General features: G+C 43.1%; 2 protein-coding genes across 4 annotated transcripts in view; both read right to left on the bottom strand.

Moving 5' to 3' along the window:
* Positions 1-5,122: 5,122 nt before the first annotated feature.
* Positions 5,123-6,361, bottom strand: LOC147901404 (DNA binding protein). The gene is made up of 4 exons (XM_087376203.1): positions 6,056-6,361; positions 5,769-5,964; positions 5,578-5,664; positions 5,123-5,477 (listed from the first exon to the last, which is right to left on the bottom strand). Exons 1-4 carry the CDS (start codon positions 6,277-6,279, stop codon positions 5,301-5,303), a joined length of 684 nt encoding a protein of 227 aa, XP_087232329.1. The 5' UTR covers positions 6,280-6,361; the 3' UTR covers positions 5,123-5,300.
* A 5,614-nt stretch (positions 6,362-11,975) lies between these two features.
* LOC147901403 (nonsense-mediated mRNA decay factor SMG7-like) overlaps positions 11,976-19,413 on the bottom strand; it is a 28,433-nt gene continuing 20,995 nt past the window's right edge. Inside the window, exons 5-8 of one of the 3 annotated variants that reach the window (XM_087375392.1) lie at positions 13,083-15,830; positions 12,789-12,913; positions 12,565-12,675; positions 11,976-12,460 (exon numbers count right to left, since the gene is read on the bottom strand). In XM_087375392.1, coding sequence (XP_087231518.1) covers positions 13,118-15,830 — 2,713 coding nt within the window. In that variant the 3' untranslated portion in view covers positions 11,976-12,460; positions 12,565-12,675; positions 12,789-12,913; positions 13,083-13,117. Of the gene's footprint in view, positions 12,676-12,788; positions 15,831-19,413 lie in introns of all 3 variants that reach the window. The other 2 variants (XM_087375391.1, XM_087375393.1) reach the window with 2 other exon arrangements.

Genomic DNA, 19,413 nt, shown 5'->3' with positions numbered 1-19,413 from the left:
TTGGAGCCATGATCCATCTAGATTTTCAAGGTCTACTAACCTCTCAACCAAGGCATTTTTTTCTAGTCTTCTCTACTCACAATACAGAGACTTGGTGGGAAATACTCCATGAGCATACATCTTCAAGCCCTAAACTAGTCCAAGTGGTGCACTATTGATTACCACTTTGTATGTTGTGTAGTAGGCCCATAATGCAACAATGAGCTTGTCCCAACTAGTGGTTTATGGGAATCTATGCATTCAAGAACCAAGCCCAAGTGGAACAATGGCAGGCCTAGAAGACCATCATCTACCTCGATTGTTGGCTCTCAATTTGGCACATGTGACAGATCGTGAGAGTTGGTCAACCAAACATGTTTTGAAATTTAGCAAACAGCTTGGTAATCAACACTAAACACAAATTTGTTAGCTAGTAGGAAATATTGGAACTTTCAAACCATTGCTATGTCTTCTCTTTTAGTTGTATAGTTTATCTCAACCTCATTCAACTGGCGACTTGCAACTGTGAGCAAATAATCCAACTTGTGTTCTCTTGGCTACACCCAATTGCATAGTTTGAATCATCAATATGAACATGGAAAATGGAATTCTAGTACGAAAGATTCTTTCAACTTATTATCACCTGGCTCTCTTCAGTCCACTTAAACTAACCAATAGTGATAGAGTGGATGAGCCAATTCAATCTAATTCATGATAAAACTTCTATAATAGCTTGCATAAACCATAAATTATTAGAACTCCTAGGTAGGGGAAGCTCAAGGATTAGATTTTACCTTGTTTTTAGATATTGATATACCATTCTTGGGCATAGTATGTACAAGGATTACCCTATGTTTGATCTAGATATGGCACTCTAGAGCGTTGAAAAATTTATGATCAAGTCTACACTATTCAAACACCTTTTTGAGACACTCAAGGTACATCTTTCAACTAGAATTCACACACAAATCATCTAAAAAGACTTCTTATCCCTTCTTGAAGACTATTTTGTCTTGGACTGTGTAAGATTTGTAATGAGATTGTACCTAACCTAAACCTTTTTTTCTTCCTCCTTGTCACTCTATGGAGCTTTGTCCTTAATAGGTGACTCATTTGTGGGGTCTAAACCCCCCCCCCCCAATTGAACCCCTCCCACCAACATTCATGTGAGAATGTTGTGCCCTATGGAGATAGAAAAACTAGCATGCCACCTCAAAATCATTGTCTCAATCCTCTTCACAACCATGAGGTCAAGGAACTCTATCCAAGCATTCTTGAGGTAGTCCAACACTACAAAGTGGCACTGTTCCTTGCATCTTGGCCCTAGGAGGGCACCCAACATGTGGATTTATATGAAATAATCTCAATAGATATATCCCCCTCTTTAGTGTCAAAGAAAATGCTCCATAAGTCCATCAAAGTACCACTACTTTTTATGGTGTGATAATGTTAAATCTTAGCCACGAGGCTTGGAGATAGTGGCATACAAAGGTTGCATGCAAGATAGAAATCAATAATGAGGAGGCAAACAAACAAGCACCACATGAACTCCATCCTCAAGGCAAGCATCCACAAGATATTCCTAGTAGTGATGGATCACATTAGAGGAAAGTAGTTGCTTCTAAAAATGAGGAGAAATCATAGAATGAGGAAGCTAAGTATAACTAAAGGCATAAGCTCAACTCAAACTATAATCTATGGAATGTGTCTTTGTACATGAACGAGCTCCAAAGATGAAGATGAGGAGAAAGTCAACATGAAGGATTTCCAAGAGATTACAAATACCTAATTTCCATGGAGAATCTTGTTTCTCATCCCTCTTTGTCTACCAAATTGCATACTAGTTCAAAATAGATGTGTAGTTCAGTAAAGGTGTTCAATGCAAAATGAAGAGCTCATCGATTTTAGGAGTAGGTTATGGCTTGTTTGTACATACAGCTATAGAAGCAAACAAAGAACTTTTTGATGTATAATGGCCCAAAGGATACTTGGATATCTTTGCTCTCAATTTTCAAGGTTTAGGAGCTATCACTTCCTTGAAGATCCAAAAGCTATGCCAAAACAGGATAGGCAATACATGTGTTGTATGGAAATGTAGCTACGTACATCAATAGCTCTATCAATTGTAAGGATAGGATGGATGTTATATATGTATATGACCCTAATGTACAACCGTGGATTGAAGACACTGATTATATTCTTGTACAATCCCTTTGGGATATCCATGAAGAAAAGGAGTTGTTTTGTGAGTATGAGTATTAAGATGTAACACCATGTTGTTTGCATACTACCACTTGGAATCTATAATTTCAGATTGGTGATTTGAATATCAAAGGTGTTTCTTAAAATTGCCTTTCTCTTGAGAAAATTCACAATGTTTGGATGTACATTGCATGGATTTTCAAATGAAAGAAAATTATATAAACATATTTTGATCCACAATGCATGAAAGTTGCTAATTCACATGCAATCTTCTCAATATTCTAATACAATGATATAATATTAAGCCAAATTAAACCACAAACATATATTTCTATATACCAATTTCTCAATTCATTTCATTCAAAATGCAACAAAATGCCTTCAATTTTTTGGGAATTGGGAAATTGGAATTTTTTCAAAATTACTAATAAGGTGTCCAATAGATTGCTGTGACTAGTGCCACTGAACTATTTCTACTCCATGTGGACTGATTTAAGCTATTGGATGTAGCTAAAAATTAGTAGGATATGTGCAGGACAAGGATGAAGCAGCATGAGACAGAAATGGAGTAGGCCAAGGTGTAAAAACGAGTTGCAATCATTAGCTGGGTGTTGGACAAAAGCTGAAGGTGAGCATGGGGGAAGACAAGTAGGAGCAAGAGAACAAGCAATGATACCATGGTGGGGTGCAAGGATCGATGGAATGGAGATGAAATGCAAGGGAGCAAACAACAAGCTAATGGAACTAAACTGTACTTGCAAATGGATAGTGTGAAAGTACAAGAGATGGCCAATATAAGGCCCAAGGTCAAGTTAGGACTAAAATGCCCTAAGTGTACTAGGTTTCCCAATGGACTAGTGTCCTAGGGCTAAGTGTACTAACTAGCCTACAAGCCATACCAAGGCTATGTGTCAACATTGAAGATGCTTATAGATTTCTTTAATTTTATTGAATTTGGTCCTTGGAACGGCATGGGACTAAAACAGAGCGAGCCAAGGTGCAAAAATGAGTTGCAATTTAGCTGGCTGCTAGACAAGGAGCTAGGTGCAATCATCAACATGGTGAAATCATTAGCCGATTGCTGGATAGGGAGCTGGGCTGAAGATGAGCACAAGGAAGGGCAAGTATGAGCAAGGGAAACTACTCTAATACCACCATTGGGTGCGGAGAGCAATGGAATAGCTGAGGAAACTCAAGTGTACTTGCAAATGGATATTGTGAATTACAAGAGATGGCCAATATAAGGCCCAAAGTCAACTTAAGACTATAATGTCCTAAGTGAAATAGGTGTCTCAATAAGACTAGTATCCTTTGACTAAGTGTCCTATCTAGCCTACAAGGCCATACCAACACTAAGTGTCAACATTGAAGATGTTTAAAGATTGATTTAATTTTATTGAATTTGGTCCTTAAAATAGGCTTGATTTTAGCTTTGAAAGTTATATTGGAATTGGCCAATGAGGCTTTCAAAAACAAATTCAAAACACTTCGTAAATAGGCTTCAATTTAGTTGAATTTGGCCTCAAAAAAGGTTTTAAAATGATGCTCAAATATATGGATTTTGGAGGTGTAAAAGGCTTTAATAAAGGTTTTGAAAAGACCTCTAAGCCATGCCTTAATGTGCCGCTGGTTGAGCTTTTAGAGAGGCTAAGGGACCTTGAACAAGGTTCGAGGTAGAGGCTTTTGAAATGTTCAAAAAAAGCCTTTAAAAGGCTTAAAATTCAAGTAAAAGACGGTAAAACAAGGTAAAACCTTGTGGTCTATGCCCACTCCCATAGCTAAGAGAGCCTAATTATGGTCTGATGGTGGCGAAGAGCTTAATTATGTGTTGTGTGACAAAGAAGAAAATGGAAGAAGAGATGCATGCTCCCAAAGGGAAAATCCTTGCTTCATTGGCTCGATTCCACCATTGCCAAGAGCTTACGCTTGCTTGGCGTTCCTCTCTTCTACAAAGAGGAATGATGCCTAAGAGCACAATTGTCGAAGGAAATTTCAACACATTTTGGGAACTTTATGAAGGTTTGGGGGAGGTGGAATATCCAAGATGTAGAAACCTTGAGCCCTCGGATGATGCACGATGCTACGTTCTTGAATTTTAATGATTGACACAAGCTATCACAATTATACCTACCAAGTTTTCTTCTCCTTATATCGTTTTACTCCACTGCCGCTTCTTCACTTCATGCCAATCAATTTTTCTTCTTTCTTAGATCCGTTTACTCCCCCTCCTCTTCACCTTCATGCCAATCTATTGCCTATCATACTATTTCCCACATATTTTGCCTCTATTTTCCATGGTGCATTTTGCACAACATAACGAGAATACCTATTTCACCTCTTTTTTCTCTCCATGAGATAAGATCCTAAGAATAATGCGCGAGAAATTGCTCAACAAACCGATTTCTGATATGTCTACTCAAGATTTGGATAGTACGACAAATTGATAGAAAAGCTTCCTAGGAAAGTTATACACGGGACAAAGTCTACATGGGAGCCATTTTTTGGAACATTCAACTCTTTCCCCCATGTCAAAGGCCTAAGCCTTGTAGAGAAGGCAAGCACTAAAAATTAGTCATCTACTCTGGGTAGAAAGACAAATTGATAAAAAAGCTTCCTAGGAAAGTTGTATAGGGGAAAGGGTCAACCTGGGAGCCATTTTTTGAAAGAGTTGACATGAGTCCTTTCACCCCATGTCAAGAGCCTAAGGTTGATGGTGACCTCTTTGATTTTTTCTCAAGTCACAAACACATTTTTACTTGCTATCTAAGGTTGGAAGGCTACCATTTAGAAACACTAATGCCACACTCTGCTATTAATGTGACATTTCTTTGCACCGCTCTCATTTTCCATTATATTGTATTAATGTGATTTCTTTGCACCGCTCTCATTTTCCATTGGATTGTTAAGGAGAAAAGGTCCAATATAGCCAACCGTATGTCCTCTCCTTTTTCGCTCCATCCCCTCCTAAGACCCTAGTGTTACCTTTGTTATCATTCTTTCTAAAAGAAAAGAGGAGAGAATTAGAGAGAACATAGTGCTCAAAAGCATACTTACCCACAAGAACACAAAATTGTACATGTCCAATGAGTCATAGAAAATTGATTCTGTATAGTCGCTGATTAACCCTTTCTCCTCCTCTTCTTCTTGTTAGGATCCTGCACTGGTGAACTATCACTTGCCCTTCCACCTTGCTCGTCTTCCTTACTGCTTGGAAACTTCCTCTCCATGGCTACACACCAAAGTGCCCTTTCCAAATCCGAAGGGGTGTATTGCTTGCCGTCCAATCCAATCAATTCCTGCAGTGAAGACATAATGGGAAATTGTGAATTAGTTGCTTGAGCCGAGGTGTATAGCATGTTCATTGTCCAAATTCTCAAAGAGAGACTGTAATTCCACCTTCGCCTTGCTCTGAAGCTTCTCAGCAAACAGCAAATACTGCTTCAAGGTGTACTCTTTGACACCACCCAGTACTGCAAGCATAGCCTGCAGGACGTATTAAATCACAACCCTACGAAATCAGGAGGTCTGACAAGGCCAGGCGGATAGAAAGCTGATCAAACAAGCAGCCCGCAAAGGAGTAGCTTCACCTCGTCAGACATGAAGGGCGCTATGTCAGGGGCAACGGCGGCAAGAACTGCAGACGCGGTTGCTGGCCCAATGCCTTTCAACGCCGAAAGGCAACTGATCGCCTCTTTAAGGTCAGGTAATGCAGAGAAGGACTTTCTAGATGTAGCCTTCACTTCCTCCTCGTCTAATGAGGAGACGTAACTCAGGAGTTTCGGTCTGCAAAATGAGGAAGGACGAGGTAGAAAACTTTCCGTGCCCAAATCCGCAGACGAAGAGAGTGAGCTGAATATATGGGCCAACGACCTACCTCCACTTGCCTCTTGTCAACTTCCATTCCATAATCTTCGTAAGCTCGTCCCTGGTAATGAAAGGGGAAGGCTGACGCTCCCTGATGAGGTCGGGCAAGGTCTGCGTGTAGAAAAGGTCGAGGGGGGGGAGCTTGGGCTTGCTGAAGGCTTGAATGCGGGAGCCATAGCTTTCGAGCTGTTGGAGCCAAGATGAGCCATCTGAGCAGGAGAAATCCAGACCCATGGCCAGAATGAGAATTCTCACTTTTGTCAACTCAGTTTAGATGAATTTGGCAACGCTCATTAGGGTGTTTAGGGTGTGTCCATACTTATGGGAAGAAATAGGATGGGAATGGGAAAAGGTGGTCCCAAGTGGTCCCATGCATATTTCTATCCTATTCCCATCCCACCATGTGCTAACAAAAAAAGAACTAGGGATGGGTTTAGGAGGAAGAGGACACATGGCATCATTTCATGTGTTTAAGAGGTGGGGACCTTGTGGGGACAAGGACACATGTCATCCTTCCATGTTTTTGAATCCCTAAAAAGGGGGAACCCATTTTGGCTGCCAGGGTCTAGAGGCCATGGTCCAGGATGGGAGAAAAAGTGGCCACTCCCATTCTAAATCCATCCTAGACCACTTGTGTAGGATGGGAGTAATGATGACAAAAAGATTCCCATCCCAAACCCATGCTAGCCCCATCCATGTGCTAAGGCCCTTAGCCCACACTCGGCATGCCCAAAGATTAGGCATGGACGTACATAGTACCCTTAGAGCGGGTTCCCACGAACTGCCAGGACACGCGACCCGTGGCAGTTGAATGCCACGCTGTTGCAGTGTGGCGTGAGTTCCCACGTGTCTGTAAAACACCAGCGACGGCCGTCTGTCAGAAGAGGGCTGTGCGTCAAAAGAGGTACACCTGCGAATGTGTACTAGTCCAGCCGGTACCAGTCGAGTCATTTCGTCCTTTGCCTCATACACATGTAAATTGAAATTATTTTAATAGTAGCCTAACATATACTACATACACACGTTTAGGTAAATTTATTTAATATTAGCCTAACATATACGCTCAACACATATAACCTAACATGTATATTACACTTCAATATAAGTTAACACAATATTACAATTCGATATAACATGTATAGTCTACTACATATCAATACATTACCACTATTAACACATTACCAAATATTAACACCTACTAATCATTACCAAATATTAACACCTACTAAACATTACCAAATATTAACACCTAGAGTCAATATTAACACATTATCATATATTGGAACCCATGGAAAGAGAAGGGGTACGAGTATGCCATGGTAGCGGACCTACAAGACATTATAGTCAAGTATTTTAGGTCTCCATTCTTCGTATTCATCATTGCTCTATATATCATTCCTTCGTAAACATCATTGATACAAATTAAAATTCAATCGCTAGACATCCGGGCTGTATATACATCACTGATATATAATCTTACATTTTTTAAGAGAATCATATAAAATCTTTAAATGCATCATTGCCAATAGACTCTCTCTCTCACACACACACACGCATTCACATCAGACTCAACAGGAAGGTCTGGATTAGCCGGAACAGACATATAGTGTACTTTGATTTCTATGCTTAAGAATTGGGTTTCATTTTTTTATTGGCAACTGTCATATTCGAATTTCATACGCAGGGTTGCTCAAAAAAGGAGGAACGACAACTGATTGACAAGATTGCAGAGATGTTGGCAGCTTCAACCACGAGGACTTCAGAGCTAGTGAGTGATGATTTGTCATTCTCGGAACTCTGGTCACTCTACTTGCATGTAACTCTATGATCTAATTTCTATTGCCAATTTGAAACTGCAATTGATCTACATGAACACAATTCCAGAGCGATGAAATCTGCAAATCACACGAAACTGCAAATGCATACAACAACGAAAATTCTCCCAGAACACAATAGCGACAAACAGGAATGCACTTCACACGACCCCAGATTAACACAAATGACATGTGTAAGTCTGTTCAATCCCCTGTGCGGAAAGCAAGAGCTTCCTACCCGTTCAACGAGCCATTGCGAAGTACTATTAAATCTACTCCTCAAAACATAGGCTACATATACAGCCGATCCCATAGATGGTGAACCCATATGAAATGATTATCAGGCAACGCTCTACGAAACTAGAAGCAATGGCAAAGCACAGAGCGGAACAGCTCCTTGGTCGACCTCCAGTGGACGTGTAGGTGGGAGGGATGTTCGGCCCTCACAGCAGATCGCACTCGTCGAAGCACATTAGACCGGGTCTAGAGAAAGCGGACAAACGTTGATGCAAGCACAGCAAAGGCTGTTGGACTAGGGGAGGAATCTACGCCGTTCCGTTCACTCTTCCTTTCCTCTACTCACTCTCCCCTCTCCCTCCAGACGAGACACTTCAACACACAGAACTGGTTTCCCACCTGGGTCGTGCTCACAAGCGTTGCACGTCTTGGCATACGCTCTTCACGCACAACGCTCCACAATACCTGCACACGAAGCCACACCTAACAAAACCAACGTGAAAAGATTAGCATGCAAGACGGAGAGCTGTAGAAGAAGGATGGAGCTGTAGAAGAAAGCCGAGAAAGAGCAGAAGAAAATCACGTACCTTGGGAGCGCAAGAGGTATGCTCGTTGCAAAAATTCACGTTCCTTGCAACGTTCTATAGTACCTTCGCTGGGATTTGATGGCGCCACCTTGGTTGGTGCTGCTGCTGTGAATTCTACCGGCTACAGCAGGGGAGGGTGTATTGTGGCACGGCAATGCCCGCCTGGAGATCCCAAATTTCCATCTCTAGCGAGGCGGTGAAGTGCTAGATGCAGGCGTGGCATGGGTAGCATTGATGAGTGGGAACGAATCAGGCACTGGCATGCGGCGTGCGATGGCATTTCCGCGTGGAAATGCCACCGCGGGAATGTTCTCTTACAAGCGATGTCCGCCTTTGCCCACCCATTGTGCATTGAATGCATTTGGGCCTTAGGCTGAACGTTCATCCAAGATTTGTGGGCATGCCCACAGTGGGCTAACTCTGTAAACACCCTTAGTAGTTACCCCTCTGAAGAACCACAACGTCATGCTCCTCATAATGTAGTAGTCTTAGAGCCTTTACACACCGAGGTCTGTAATGCTAGGAGCAAATCGGGTGCTTAAATTGGGCAAGATGGGCGCACACCACTTATACAAAGCCAAGATTGCGTGGACTTCAAAAGGTGAGTGGCAGCTAACTAGTGTCCATTTCATGGGGCTGCCCAAACTTAGGCACCTACTCATCCCACCAATAAATTCAAGTACAGTTGTAGGCTTCTCTCCACAATGCATTGAAAAGTAATCTTTTGAAAGATTCTTGATTAGGCAATGTATAAACCCCCTGGCCATTGCAGAGTACCAACTCATGCACAAACCATGCACATGCATTGGGCGGTATTGGGCAGTTTGTAAAGGCCCTTAGGTCATGTTGAGACAAAGAGCCAAACATCCTTTGTAATTGCTTGTGGTCCCCTACGTGGACCAATCAAAGAGAAAAGCTTTACAATGCATGGCCATGTTTCCATAAAATACCAGGGCAACACTAGGAGGAGCATATCTGTTATCCTTTTGAACGCAAGAAAAAATCTATTTGATTCTTGAGACTCTAACCCACGCTTTTCGCCAAATACATTCTTGATCAAAGAAATGCCATATAACCTGGCCACCGGTAGACATCTTTCACGTCAAGTGTGCTAGGAGGACCGTCTAAACCCAACCTTAAGCAAAGAGAGTTGACATCTCCTTCTATTGCCAGCTCTTCTAGGAAGAGGAGGAGACTCCTCACCTGTGGGTAGCCAAGGAGGAGGTGTCGACCCAGATCCCCCCGATGGTCTCTTCATAGATGGTGAGATAATTGAAGACACTCTTCACTAATACAAAGCTCCTTTGAGGCCATTGTTCATAAATTATAACCTATATAATCCCTACCCATTAAGGTGGTTTGCTTTTGTTAGCATCAAAATCAAGTGACTCAAACCTGGGGGATGATGGTCCTTGGAATCATTGAAGTGGTAGAGAATCAAGTGGTTGTTCATCACAACAAAGAGTTGGGCCATTGACCCTTGACCCTTTAGAGAAGAGTTCACTCAATGTCATTTGTGGCTGAGGGAGAGTCATCCGCTCCGATAAGTAGATTGGACTCTCAACAAGTGGTTCTAGCAATACAAGATTGGGCATCATACAAGTTTGCAAAGGAGTTCTTCTTTAGGACATAGAGAAGCCCTAAAAGCCTTCAAGCATGCAACACCATACATGGACGACACTCTCTTGATCAATGTCTAGGATCCAAGACGTTTTTTGGACCCCACTGCTCCACAGCATTTAAGGAACCCGTATCAGATCTACCCTTGGAATTCTTGGAAATTAAAGAGAGCACTAAGTCCCACTGGCTAGATGACCAAGGTTGTACAATCAGGACAAGAGCTAATTTCCTGAACTTGTTAATTACCATTATACACTGTGGTAAGAGAATGGCCGTAACAAGGAAATGTGATAACTTTGAGAAATTGAATTATGAAGTTTGCCAATACATTTGTACGGATAGTAATAGACCAATCCTTTGCAAAAAAGGTAAGTATGTCTCACATTATGCCCATGCTCTACTCAAAAAGACGAAGCTACAAGGCCTTCCTTCAGATAAGGAAATAAATGGGGAAATTGGAACAAGAATTTTCAGGATGAAAACTGGAATTGAAGAAGATCAAACAATGGCTAGGTACCACTATCCAATCCTACATATGCATATATACACATATATATAAATATAACAAACAAGTTTAATTATTTTCACAATCCTTGGTAAGTATTCTACTTGCTCTCTCTCCACCATACAACTAATTAAAGAATACTAATAATAGTCATGTCGGGCGAATATATCTAGAATTACTCATGCCACGTTTGTTGCATAATAGTGTAACAAAGCTCAATACATGCATTTGAAGGCCCAACAAGAGCCAACAAATCATTGCAGGCCGGTACAGCTTGGGCAATGCACAAGGCCATTAGCCCTTCGAGCTATGCAAAGTAATACCTACGTTAAAAGATTACATGCCGCAACTTCCCTCAAATGTCCATTCCCATTTCAAGCTCGTTGTGGTATATAGAAAGCTGTTGGACTCCAATAGGGCCCAACACCAGTATAAGCATATACCCCCTGATGGAGTTACTGAAATGCAGCTTCCACTTATTCTCATATACCCTTTTTAAAATCCCTTTTTTCATTTACTTGAAGCTTGCTGGAAATTATATTCTTAACAGGCTTTCTAGCCATTGTTTTTTACTATTTTACAAAAATAATCGAATAAGTTACAAGCGCCAAACTAAAACATCTACAAGCCAAACATAATAACCTCATGCATCACATGTACTTTTAGGTCACATTGAATATTGCATCCAAGATACCTAAGGTGTGTATGCAGCTCCTAATAAACATACCTACAATACCTTTTACTAATACTTTTCTCAACACGACTCACTTGATACCTCTTTATGTAATCGGCTCAATGCTTAAGGGCTGATGCATGCTTTTGTATTATGGGAGCTACTCTGATATTTTCTAAGTTCCATAATCAGGAGCACATAAATCAAACAAATTTGGGTGACAGTTAGGCCAAAGTGAAATTTTAATTTTCCAAATAGCAAGCATAACAAGCATATTTGATCGTTGTTTTGAAATCGGATCTTATTGTGGTTAGGCCTTGCACAAACCTTCTTACTTCTTAGAACCATTAAATATTGCCTTGCACCTAAGGGGCAGCTGCACTTTGCTAGATCATTTTAAACCAATCACTTACGGAAGTAAGCTTGCCATGGTGGTAAAAGTGCAAAATTTTGCATTTTTTAAGGCATTTAATGGAATCTTACACATCTACCAGTGAAAGGCAAACAACATATTCAATTGAGAGAACAGAACCAAAAATCTCTGAATTATTATACATGGTTCTAAGACCAGATTTATCAACTTCAAAAAGCATATTAAATTACTGTGTCTATAGGCCACCTTTGAGGACCTCACACTTCTAACCGTTCAATCTTAACCAGGACCCACAGGACCTCAATCTTAACCTATTCCCATGAGGCACCTGTTTATGTCATCCACGCTGCCTCCATACTGCCATAGCGGTACCTGGAATTCTGAAAGTCCATTCTTGCCAACTGAATGGCAGATTATCACATATAATGTGCTTTGAAGCAGTAACTGATCGTAGGGACTTCATGATCCAGCAGCTTTGAATAATGTGAGCCTTAAATCCGCAACTGAGGAGACAAAAGCACTTGCCACGAAGTATAACTTTGTTTATAACCCTTCCGCATCAGAGCTTCCCATGCAGACCAACCCCCTTCACACACCACCACTCATCTGGCATGCGTGCCACTGTCATTAATATGATATTTCAAATAAAGCATACTGTAGGGCAGCACAAAAGTTTCTTTGTAGATCAACCCATTGCACGAACAGCATACCAGGCACAAATGAAACCAAAGAAGCCAGTGATTAGCCCCTTATATTCTTCATGTTCACAGATTCCTGCCAGAACTTGCTGGCATTGATCGGAAGCTTGAGATTTAAAGGACCTGCAAAGACCAAAGCATATATCAAAAACATTGCCATTTTACAATGAAACTTTCAATGATGCCAAAACTGTCCTCAATCCTTTGTAATCCAAGTCAAGGATCCCAATGCTCACCTTGAAAGAATTCCCAACGACATTTTATTATTGAGTTAGACTCAGTGAGTCCATCAATAATTTCAACTTCAGGGCCACCGTCAATGCATCCAAGCCACAAGTTTAACACCCAATCTCATCATTACCTGCCAATATTAGCGTCAGGTGAGTGTGCTTCCCTTGAACATCTCATCCTGGTCTTTCGAGCTTTTGCACATGGCTGAATTGTCTTCAGGATTAAAATGGGCGACAAATAAATGAAGGGAACATCAGGACAGGCAAAGAAGAAAGGACATGGTCAGTAATGTGTCATACCCCAAGAGGTAAACTTGCATAACTGAATATTGTGCTTACGACACAAAGGAGCCCCTCCCATAATTCTGTCCATACCACGGTGATTGTGGCAGCTGTGACTGCATTGCCTGTGACTCTTGGGGCTGCTGTTGTTGATGTGCTGAATTTCCCTGATGCTGATGTTGTTGCTCTCGTTGGGCTGCAATCTGTGCACTATGAATTTGCTGAAACTGCTCGGATTTCTGTCGGTGGTGCTCTTGAAGTGTCTGCCGATCTCCCTGCTCTCTAAGGAGCTGCTGATGCTTCAGAAATTCTTGCTGCAACTGGGCAATCATGCTTGGCTGCTGCTGCTGCAATGTAGATAGGGGTGGAGAGGTTGAAAAACGATCAGAAAGCTTCATACCTGGAAAAGGAGATGAGGTGACATCAGCCCGGGGATTAGCCCAAAGTCCATAATCTGAGCTAACCACTGATGAGCCCTGTCCTATATTTGCAAGCTGGCTGGCTTCTCTTCTGAGTGGTGTATATCCATCCAGCCACCCATAATCATCAACCTGCTGTTCGTCTCCTTCACTTGCCCTCTTGGTGACTGCAAGAGAACGAGAACCATCCAAACTAAGTTTAGGCTGAACTAATGTGCTAACTGGCTGGCCATCTGCTGAAGGCTGAGATGTCTCCAATGATGGTACAACAGGCAAAGTGACAGGTGGCCTCCCAGGTAAAGGACCGAATCCAGGAGGTGGCCGCATGCCTGAAGGACGACCAACAACCCTAGGAACCACCCTTTCAGTGTCACTAACAGACCCTATCACAGGCTTTAGAATAGTGCTACCTGTTGATAAGCTCATCTCTTGTGCTGACTGACCATGTGAAAGTATGTCATCCTTTCGAACAACGTTTGGTGCCTGAGAGCTAGGCTTTGCATGCATAACACCATCAAGCAGTCTGTGTTTAGAATCATAAATGTTAGGGGAAGAGGAAACTTGCAGACTGCTCATCATAGAATGGGGAGTCATATTAGAGGGGTTTCGTGTAGTGTTATCCGATAATAAGTACTGTGGCAAGTTGGGGAAAGAATCACTAAAAGCTCCTAAACCCATGCTTGGGCCAACTGCTCCGACTTTAGATAAACCCCTCACAGCAGCAAGCATATTTAGCTCTGTATTCCAAGGAGTAGTGCCAACCATGGAATTTTGTGGATGCCAATTCAAGTTTGGAGGAATAGAATCCCATCGCTGTTGATTGTAAAGCATGTCCAATCCATTTGTGCTTCCCCAACTACTGAAGGGGCCCGAAACAAGGCCTGCAACAGAACCATCATTTGGGTTGCCAAAAGCAGGTGCTAGTGAGCCTGATGGTCTGAATGCAGAGCCTAGAGATCGAGAGTTATCTGCCACATTTGAAATAAAACTGTCCATAACATAATCATGGAATATCCCAGGGGCTCTGCTTACAAAAGTTGCAGATTCAAGATCTAAAGGTCGTGCATCACCACTTTGGGAAGAAAATGTTGATAAAATATTTGACGTACTAGAAACAGTGGAAGACAGAGGCCCAGGCAACAGTTTGTCAATCCCTGTCAAGGTGACAGCCTTTCCAGGCAAAGGTTTCTGAGATGCATCACTGGGAGCATCTATTGATTGAGAGCCAATCCTAGAACTAGGCTGAGAATTGGAGATGGGCACCGCATTTGAATCAGCAACTGTGTTCCCCAGTGGTTGACAAGATTCCAATGGAATAGCATTGATCTGTTTCTTCATGTTTACCAAGGGCTTAAAGACAATAACCTCATCCTCTTCCTCGCCTGAAGTTACCTTTGTTGAGTGGAGCTCTTCTGGTCCTTTTGTTTCTTTACCAGTATTCACTGCTCGGTACGACCTTTCGTCTACTTTTGCTTCTGGGGTCTCACCCAGAGAAGAGTCCTGCAGTGATAAACCTACAACATCACGCTTCCTGTCCCTTCTGCCTCTATCACCTACAACATAAAAGACATCATTTTCAACATCATAGGTCAATCCCTTCTCAGTTCCTTCTAAAGTGATTGATATGGCTTTCCCGGCCCTTATGAGCCGTTGCACGCGGGCACGCCTCTCTTTCTTACTTCCAAGACCCAAAGTTGGCTTTGTTGAGTAATCAAGAGCAACCTGGACAGGTAGCAGCGGGGTGAACCCCCGTAATTCATAATCCTCCCATAGTAAAAATCCTTCCTTGCTTGCCTCTCTAGACAACTTCAAAGACAGGCTTCCAAATGATTCTGACAGATATCCTTTTCCATCATCTCTATCCTGCTCTTCCAAAAACCTATTCAAAAGGTTCACACATTCTCTCCAAAAAAAGAGCCTGGCATTTCCCTGCTTTTCTCCAACTTCTGAGCCTGTAAGCATCTCAGGTCTGCAAGCAAGCCATTCCATGGTGACTAGCATGGCAGGTAAAAGAGGACTCATGGATGCATCATCCGCATTTGCACATTGTTGAATAAGATACCCTGCACATTCAAAGGTGGCAATGAAGGCATGCTCCAAGATGACAGATCGTTGTAGTATCTCTGCATACGTAGGTTGATGTGAATCAGGGCTCCAGTTTACATTGTGAACAGTGAAGATCAGTATAGTGACAAGCTGAAGGACAACATTAGGTCCACCTCCCCAAATTCCTCCCACATTCGAAAGACTTGATATGAACTCTGCTTCTCCATCTTTATCTTTACACCCAAGTAATTGTTGAAGTTCGTTTAAAACACAGGACTGAACTTCTGAGAACGTCTCCAAGCTGTGATCATTTGGCACAAATCAATATTCATCAATGATAAGTTTCATATTCAAATTCATGCCTGGTAAATCAGTATATACATAGCCATCTTCTAGATCAAATCATTTAAGGCATGTCACCTATATTACAGCTAAAATAGGCATGGGAAATCATCCTGATCACCATGAAAACTTGTATATGAAGACTGGTAGAAGTTTGCACTGAAGTTGGTAGTTGGGCCTTTACACTGAGACCCCAATAGCCAAACATCTGACACGCGATTCGCACAAAAATATATCTGCACTGTTATTTAAGTGCAAACAAGTGTCAACATCAGGGTGGAGGGTTGTGAGACACAAATGTCATGCCGGTTGGAAGCCTGGACAGTCTGCCTATCATCCCAAACCCCTTGTGAACCCACAGTGTACCTCGTGTTAGAAAATGAAATCCCACCCGAGGGTATCCCGCAGTAAAAGGCTGATGGATGAACCCAGGAATTACACGCAGTAGTGTTTCACTATAGAATCAAGCTTCATCAACATGTGTGTACTTCACAAACATTCATGTGTGTGCTTCACAAACATTCATGTATGTGCAAGCCAGTAAATAGACTGTGCATCAAGACAAACATAGAAGCAACACTTATATATTTCCATCCATCCACAAACTGGACACAATACAATATCAAAATATTCTCCTACTATATGTCTGGCACCTCTAGATCTCTGAGCCCGCGTGCTCCAATCACCTTAAGTAGACTCTCTGTTCAAAGATCCCTTCAACCTTGCTGTCTGGAAAGCCAGCTTAGGTGGGCTGCCACTCTTGAGCTAAGTCTACTGCCTATTGTACGGCTCCTTCACCTCCTGAATGTAGGCCCAAGGATGGCTACCTGCTGCTCCTTTCTGCTCTTCTGAGGGCTGCTCCAAGTGATGGTAAATGGGGGCCCAAATGCCCCCTTTTATAGGGGCTGCTTACCCCCTCCTACTGGCCGACTTTCTGCCCCCTTGTAGCCGACTCAAACAACCTCCCCACCAACTCCTTCTCGTGCAGCCCATAACGCCCCCCTTGGGGGCATCTCGCCAGCCTTCGGCTGGCCCTACCTGGCCACGTGGCATGCTGCCACTGGCTCAGGCAGGCCTGCCCATATCCAGCCTGTTCATGGGGTCCTTACCAGCCCCAAACCTGCCCATAGGCCCTCCATAGCTTGCTGCACCTGTTCCATTTCTGTTCAGCCATGTTCCAAGTCCTGGAAAGCTTCCAACCAGCCAGGTATCTCCTTTCGCTCTACTGCCCACATGGCAGCCCCATGCGTAATCCTATCAACCTATGGTCCCCCCCCCCCCGCCCCCGATGCACTCCTCATATGGGGCCTCAAATGGGGGAGGTGACCAATCCTATTCCAATACCTCCTCCATGTGCCTGCATAGGTTCTTCCCCAAAAGCCCAAATAGTCATGCACATTACAAGCAGATTAACAAAGATTGATGATGGCAAACCTCATACTGTCCCCAAATGTCATGTGCACGGATTGGTATCTGACGTGTACTGGGGTACACAAGACTAGCTTAGGTAGCCTGGGGAGGCTTAGGGCTAGGCAGGCTTGATTCTCGGGTTGAGTGGCAAGGGTATGAACCAGATTTAGGTCTTTGCTATCTTTGGAGCATTGGGCCCAAGCCTATAAAACGGGTCCAGAGGTTCAGTCTCTAGTAGAGCCGATGGGGAGCAAGTCTAGTTCCCTAGTGCTAGATCTGATCTTGGATTGAGTCGCGGACGCGCGCCTGCATCTTAGCGTAGCCGAAGACCCAGCAGCAGATCCTTCAGCCGCCTTCTCCACCGAAATTCGTCAACCAGACTGACTGCAATATCTGCAAATGACAGCAAATGCGACTGCCCAAATGGCTGTTCACATCTGAGCCAAAAGCACAAAACTGCCCACAAAGACTGATTCCAAGTGCTTGCCTGCAAAATGTAGGCATGCAAAAGTCTATCCTGCAAAAACCCGTCCAAGATAATTATGGCCAAGAAAACTCTGTCCAGCCACTAATTCAAGGGTAAAAAATCTGCTTGGATCTTCTCGTAGGTACCTGAAACAGAGAATCTTCACAGCAGAAGTTCCAATGCAAGGCAATGGGAGCAAAAGCCCGAATTTATGGCAAGCCAAGGTGTGCAAAAAAAAGGACAAGGCCTTACCAGGCACTCTGAAAACAAATGACTGCAAATTGGTCAAAAGCCCCAAATTGTGGAGGGCAAGTGAGCCAAAAAAGAGCAAATCCGAGAAAACCCCCAACTCAGATTTACCAGCCCAATGTGTACTGCAATGGGCTATCAGCACACTCAAAAGACCCGAATTCTCTGGAAATGCAAGCTACTGGTCCACAAGACTGCAGATTGGAACCAGAACTAAGGCGCAGGAACTGTCAAAACTCCGCCAGTGGAAGAGAACTGTCAGGAACCCGTACACTGTACAGACAATATGGACACTGAGCTTTACAAACAACCAAGAATGCAAATGTGTTATACAGGCATAATTCCATATGGATGTAGAAAAGAAGGCCCCTGAGCAAGTAGTGATGTACAGAGTACCCTCGACTGTCGGTTGCTGAGTAGAGTGGGGCGCAACTCCTAGCGGCACTAAACAGGACTTGTGCGCCTATTGAAGCAGCGCAAAATAATCCACTGTTCGCAATGAAAGTGATCCCAGCACTGGTAGCTGCAGCAAGATGCGATTTTCTCAGCAAATGGCACGTGCTCCGATGGTGTCACGTGACTAGGGACAGCAGCAAAAAGTCTGGTTGGTGCTGCTAAAGCTGCTCGCGATTGGTCGTGGTTGCAGACTGAAGCTTCCTACATCAAAAGTGACCCAAATGGAAGCAAAATGGCGGAACAAATTCGAACTACAGGTCACGAGAGCTAGTTGGGCTGCAAGGAGCAGCTGGTCATCAACTTAAAGTCGAAGCTGCTGGCCAAGGAGCTGACCTGAAGGTGTGCACAGGGGGAGCGGGTAGAAATCTAGATGCTCTAATGCCACTATTGGATGGGAATCAATGAGTAGGACACAAGCTGAAAAAGCAATCGATTGTACTTGTAAATGGATAATGAGAAAGTACAAGAGTGGCAAAAATATGGCCCAACCAACTGTTAAATATTTCTAAGGCAGTGGGGCCAATGTTATATAATAAGGGGCTAGGGGCACGTTTTACCTTTATTAAGGTCTTTTACCTCTAGCCTCAGTTAGAGGCTGAGTTTATGGGTGAGTTAGTCACCGGGTTTCATCTCTATGACTTGCTGCTGCAATTTCATTCCAACTTGCTTCAGCTCCATTCTCTCGCTTCCATTTCCAACATTTGGTATAAGAGCAGCTTTCCCCTCGCCCCCATACCTCTTCCCGCACCTCCCACGCCCTCTAGCTTCAATTTTGTCACGAAAGCTTCACTTTTGTCATGAAGAACTTGGTCACAACAGCTCGTTTTTGCTGGCAGGCACCCCCTATAGGCTTCTCTTGCTTGGGCGCCACTTCTGGAGAGGTTCTAGTGCTACTTTTTGGAGGCTTTTTTGCTGATTTCAACCTAGTTTGGACAAGCCACCACCTTCTAATGCAAGTTCA

This window comes from Dipteris shenzhenensis, chromosome 6 (assembly GCF_047967505.1).
Source record: "Dipteris shenzhenensis isolate YYH24624 ecotype China chromosome 6, Dip_SZ_1.0, whole genome shotgun sequence".
Taxonomy (NCBI): Eukaryota; Viridiplantae; Streptophyta; class Polypodiopsida; order Gleicheniales; family Dipteridaceae; genus Dipteris; species Dipteris shenzhenensis.
This window is presented reverse-complemented; position numbering and strand designations above follow the sequence as displayed.

Excerpts from the sequence above, each read along its gene's own strand:
- LOC147901404 (XM_087376203.1), bottom strand. The coding sequence starts at position 6,279 with ATGGGTCTGGATTTCTCCTGCTCAGATGGCTCATCTTGGCTCCAACAG. Across the intron at positions 5,965-6,055 it reads TTGACAAGAGGCAAGTGGAG|ACCGAAACTCCTGAGTTACG; the intron begins GTAGGTCGTTGG and ends CTCATTTTGCAG. Across the intron at positions 5,478-5,577 it reads AGCTTCAGAGCAAGGCGAAG|GAATTGATTGGATTGGACGG; the intron begins GTGGAATTACAG and ends TCTTCACTGCAG.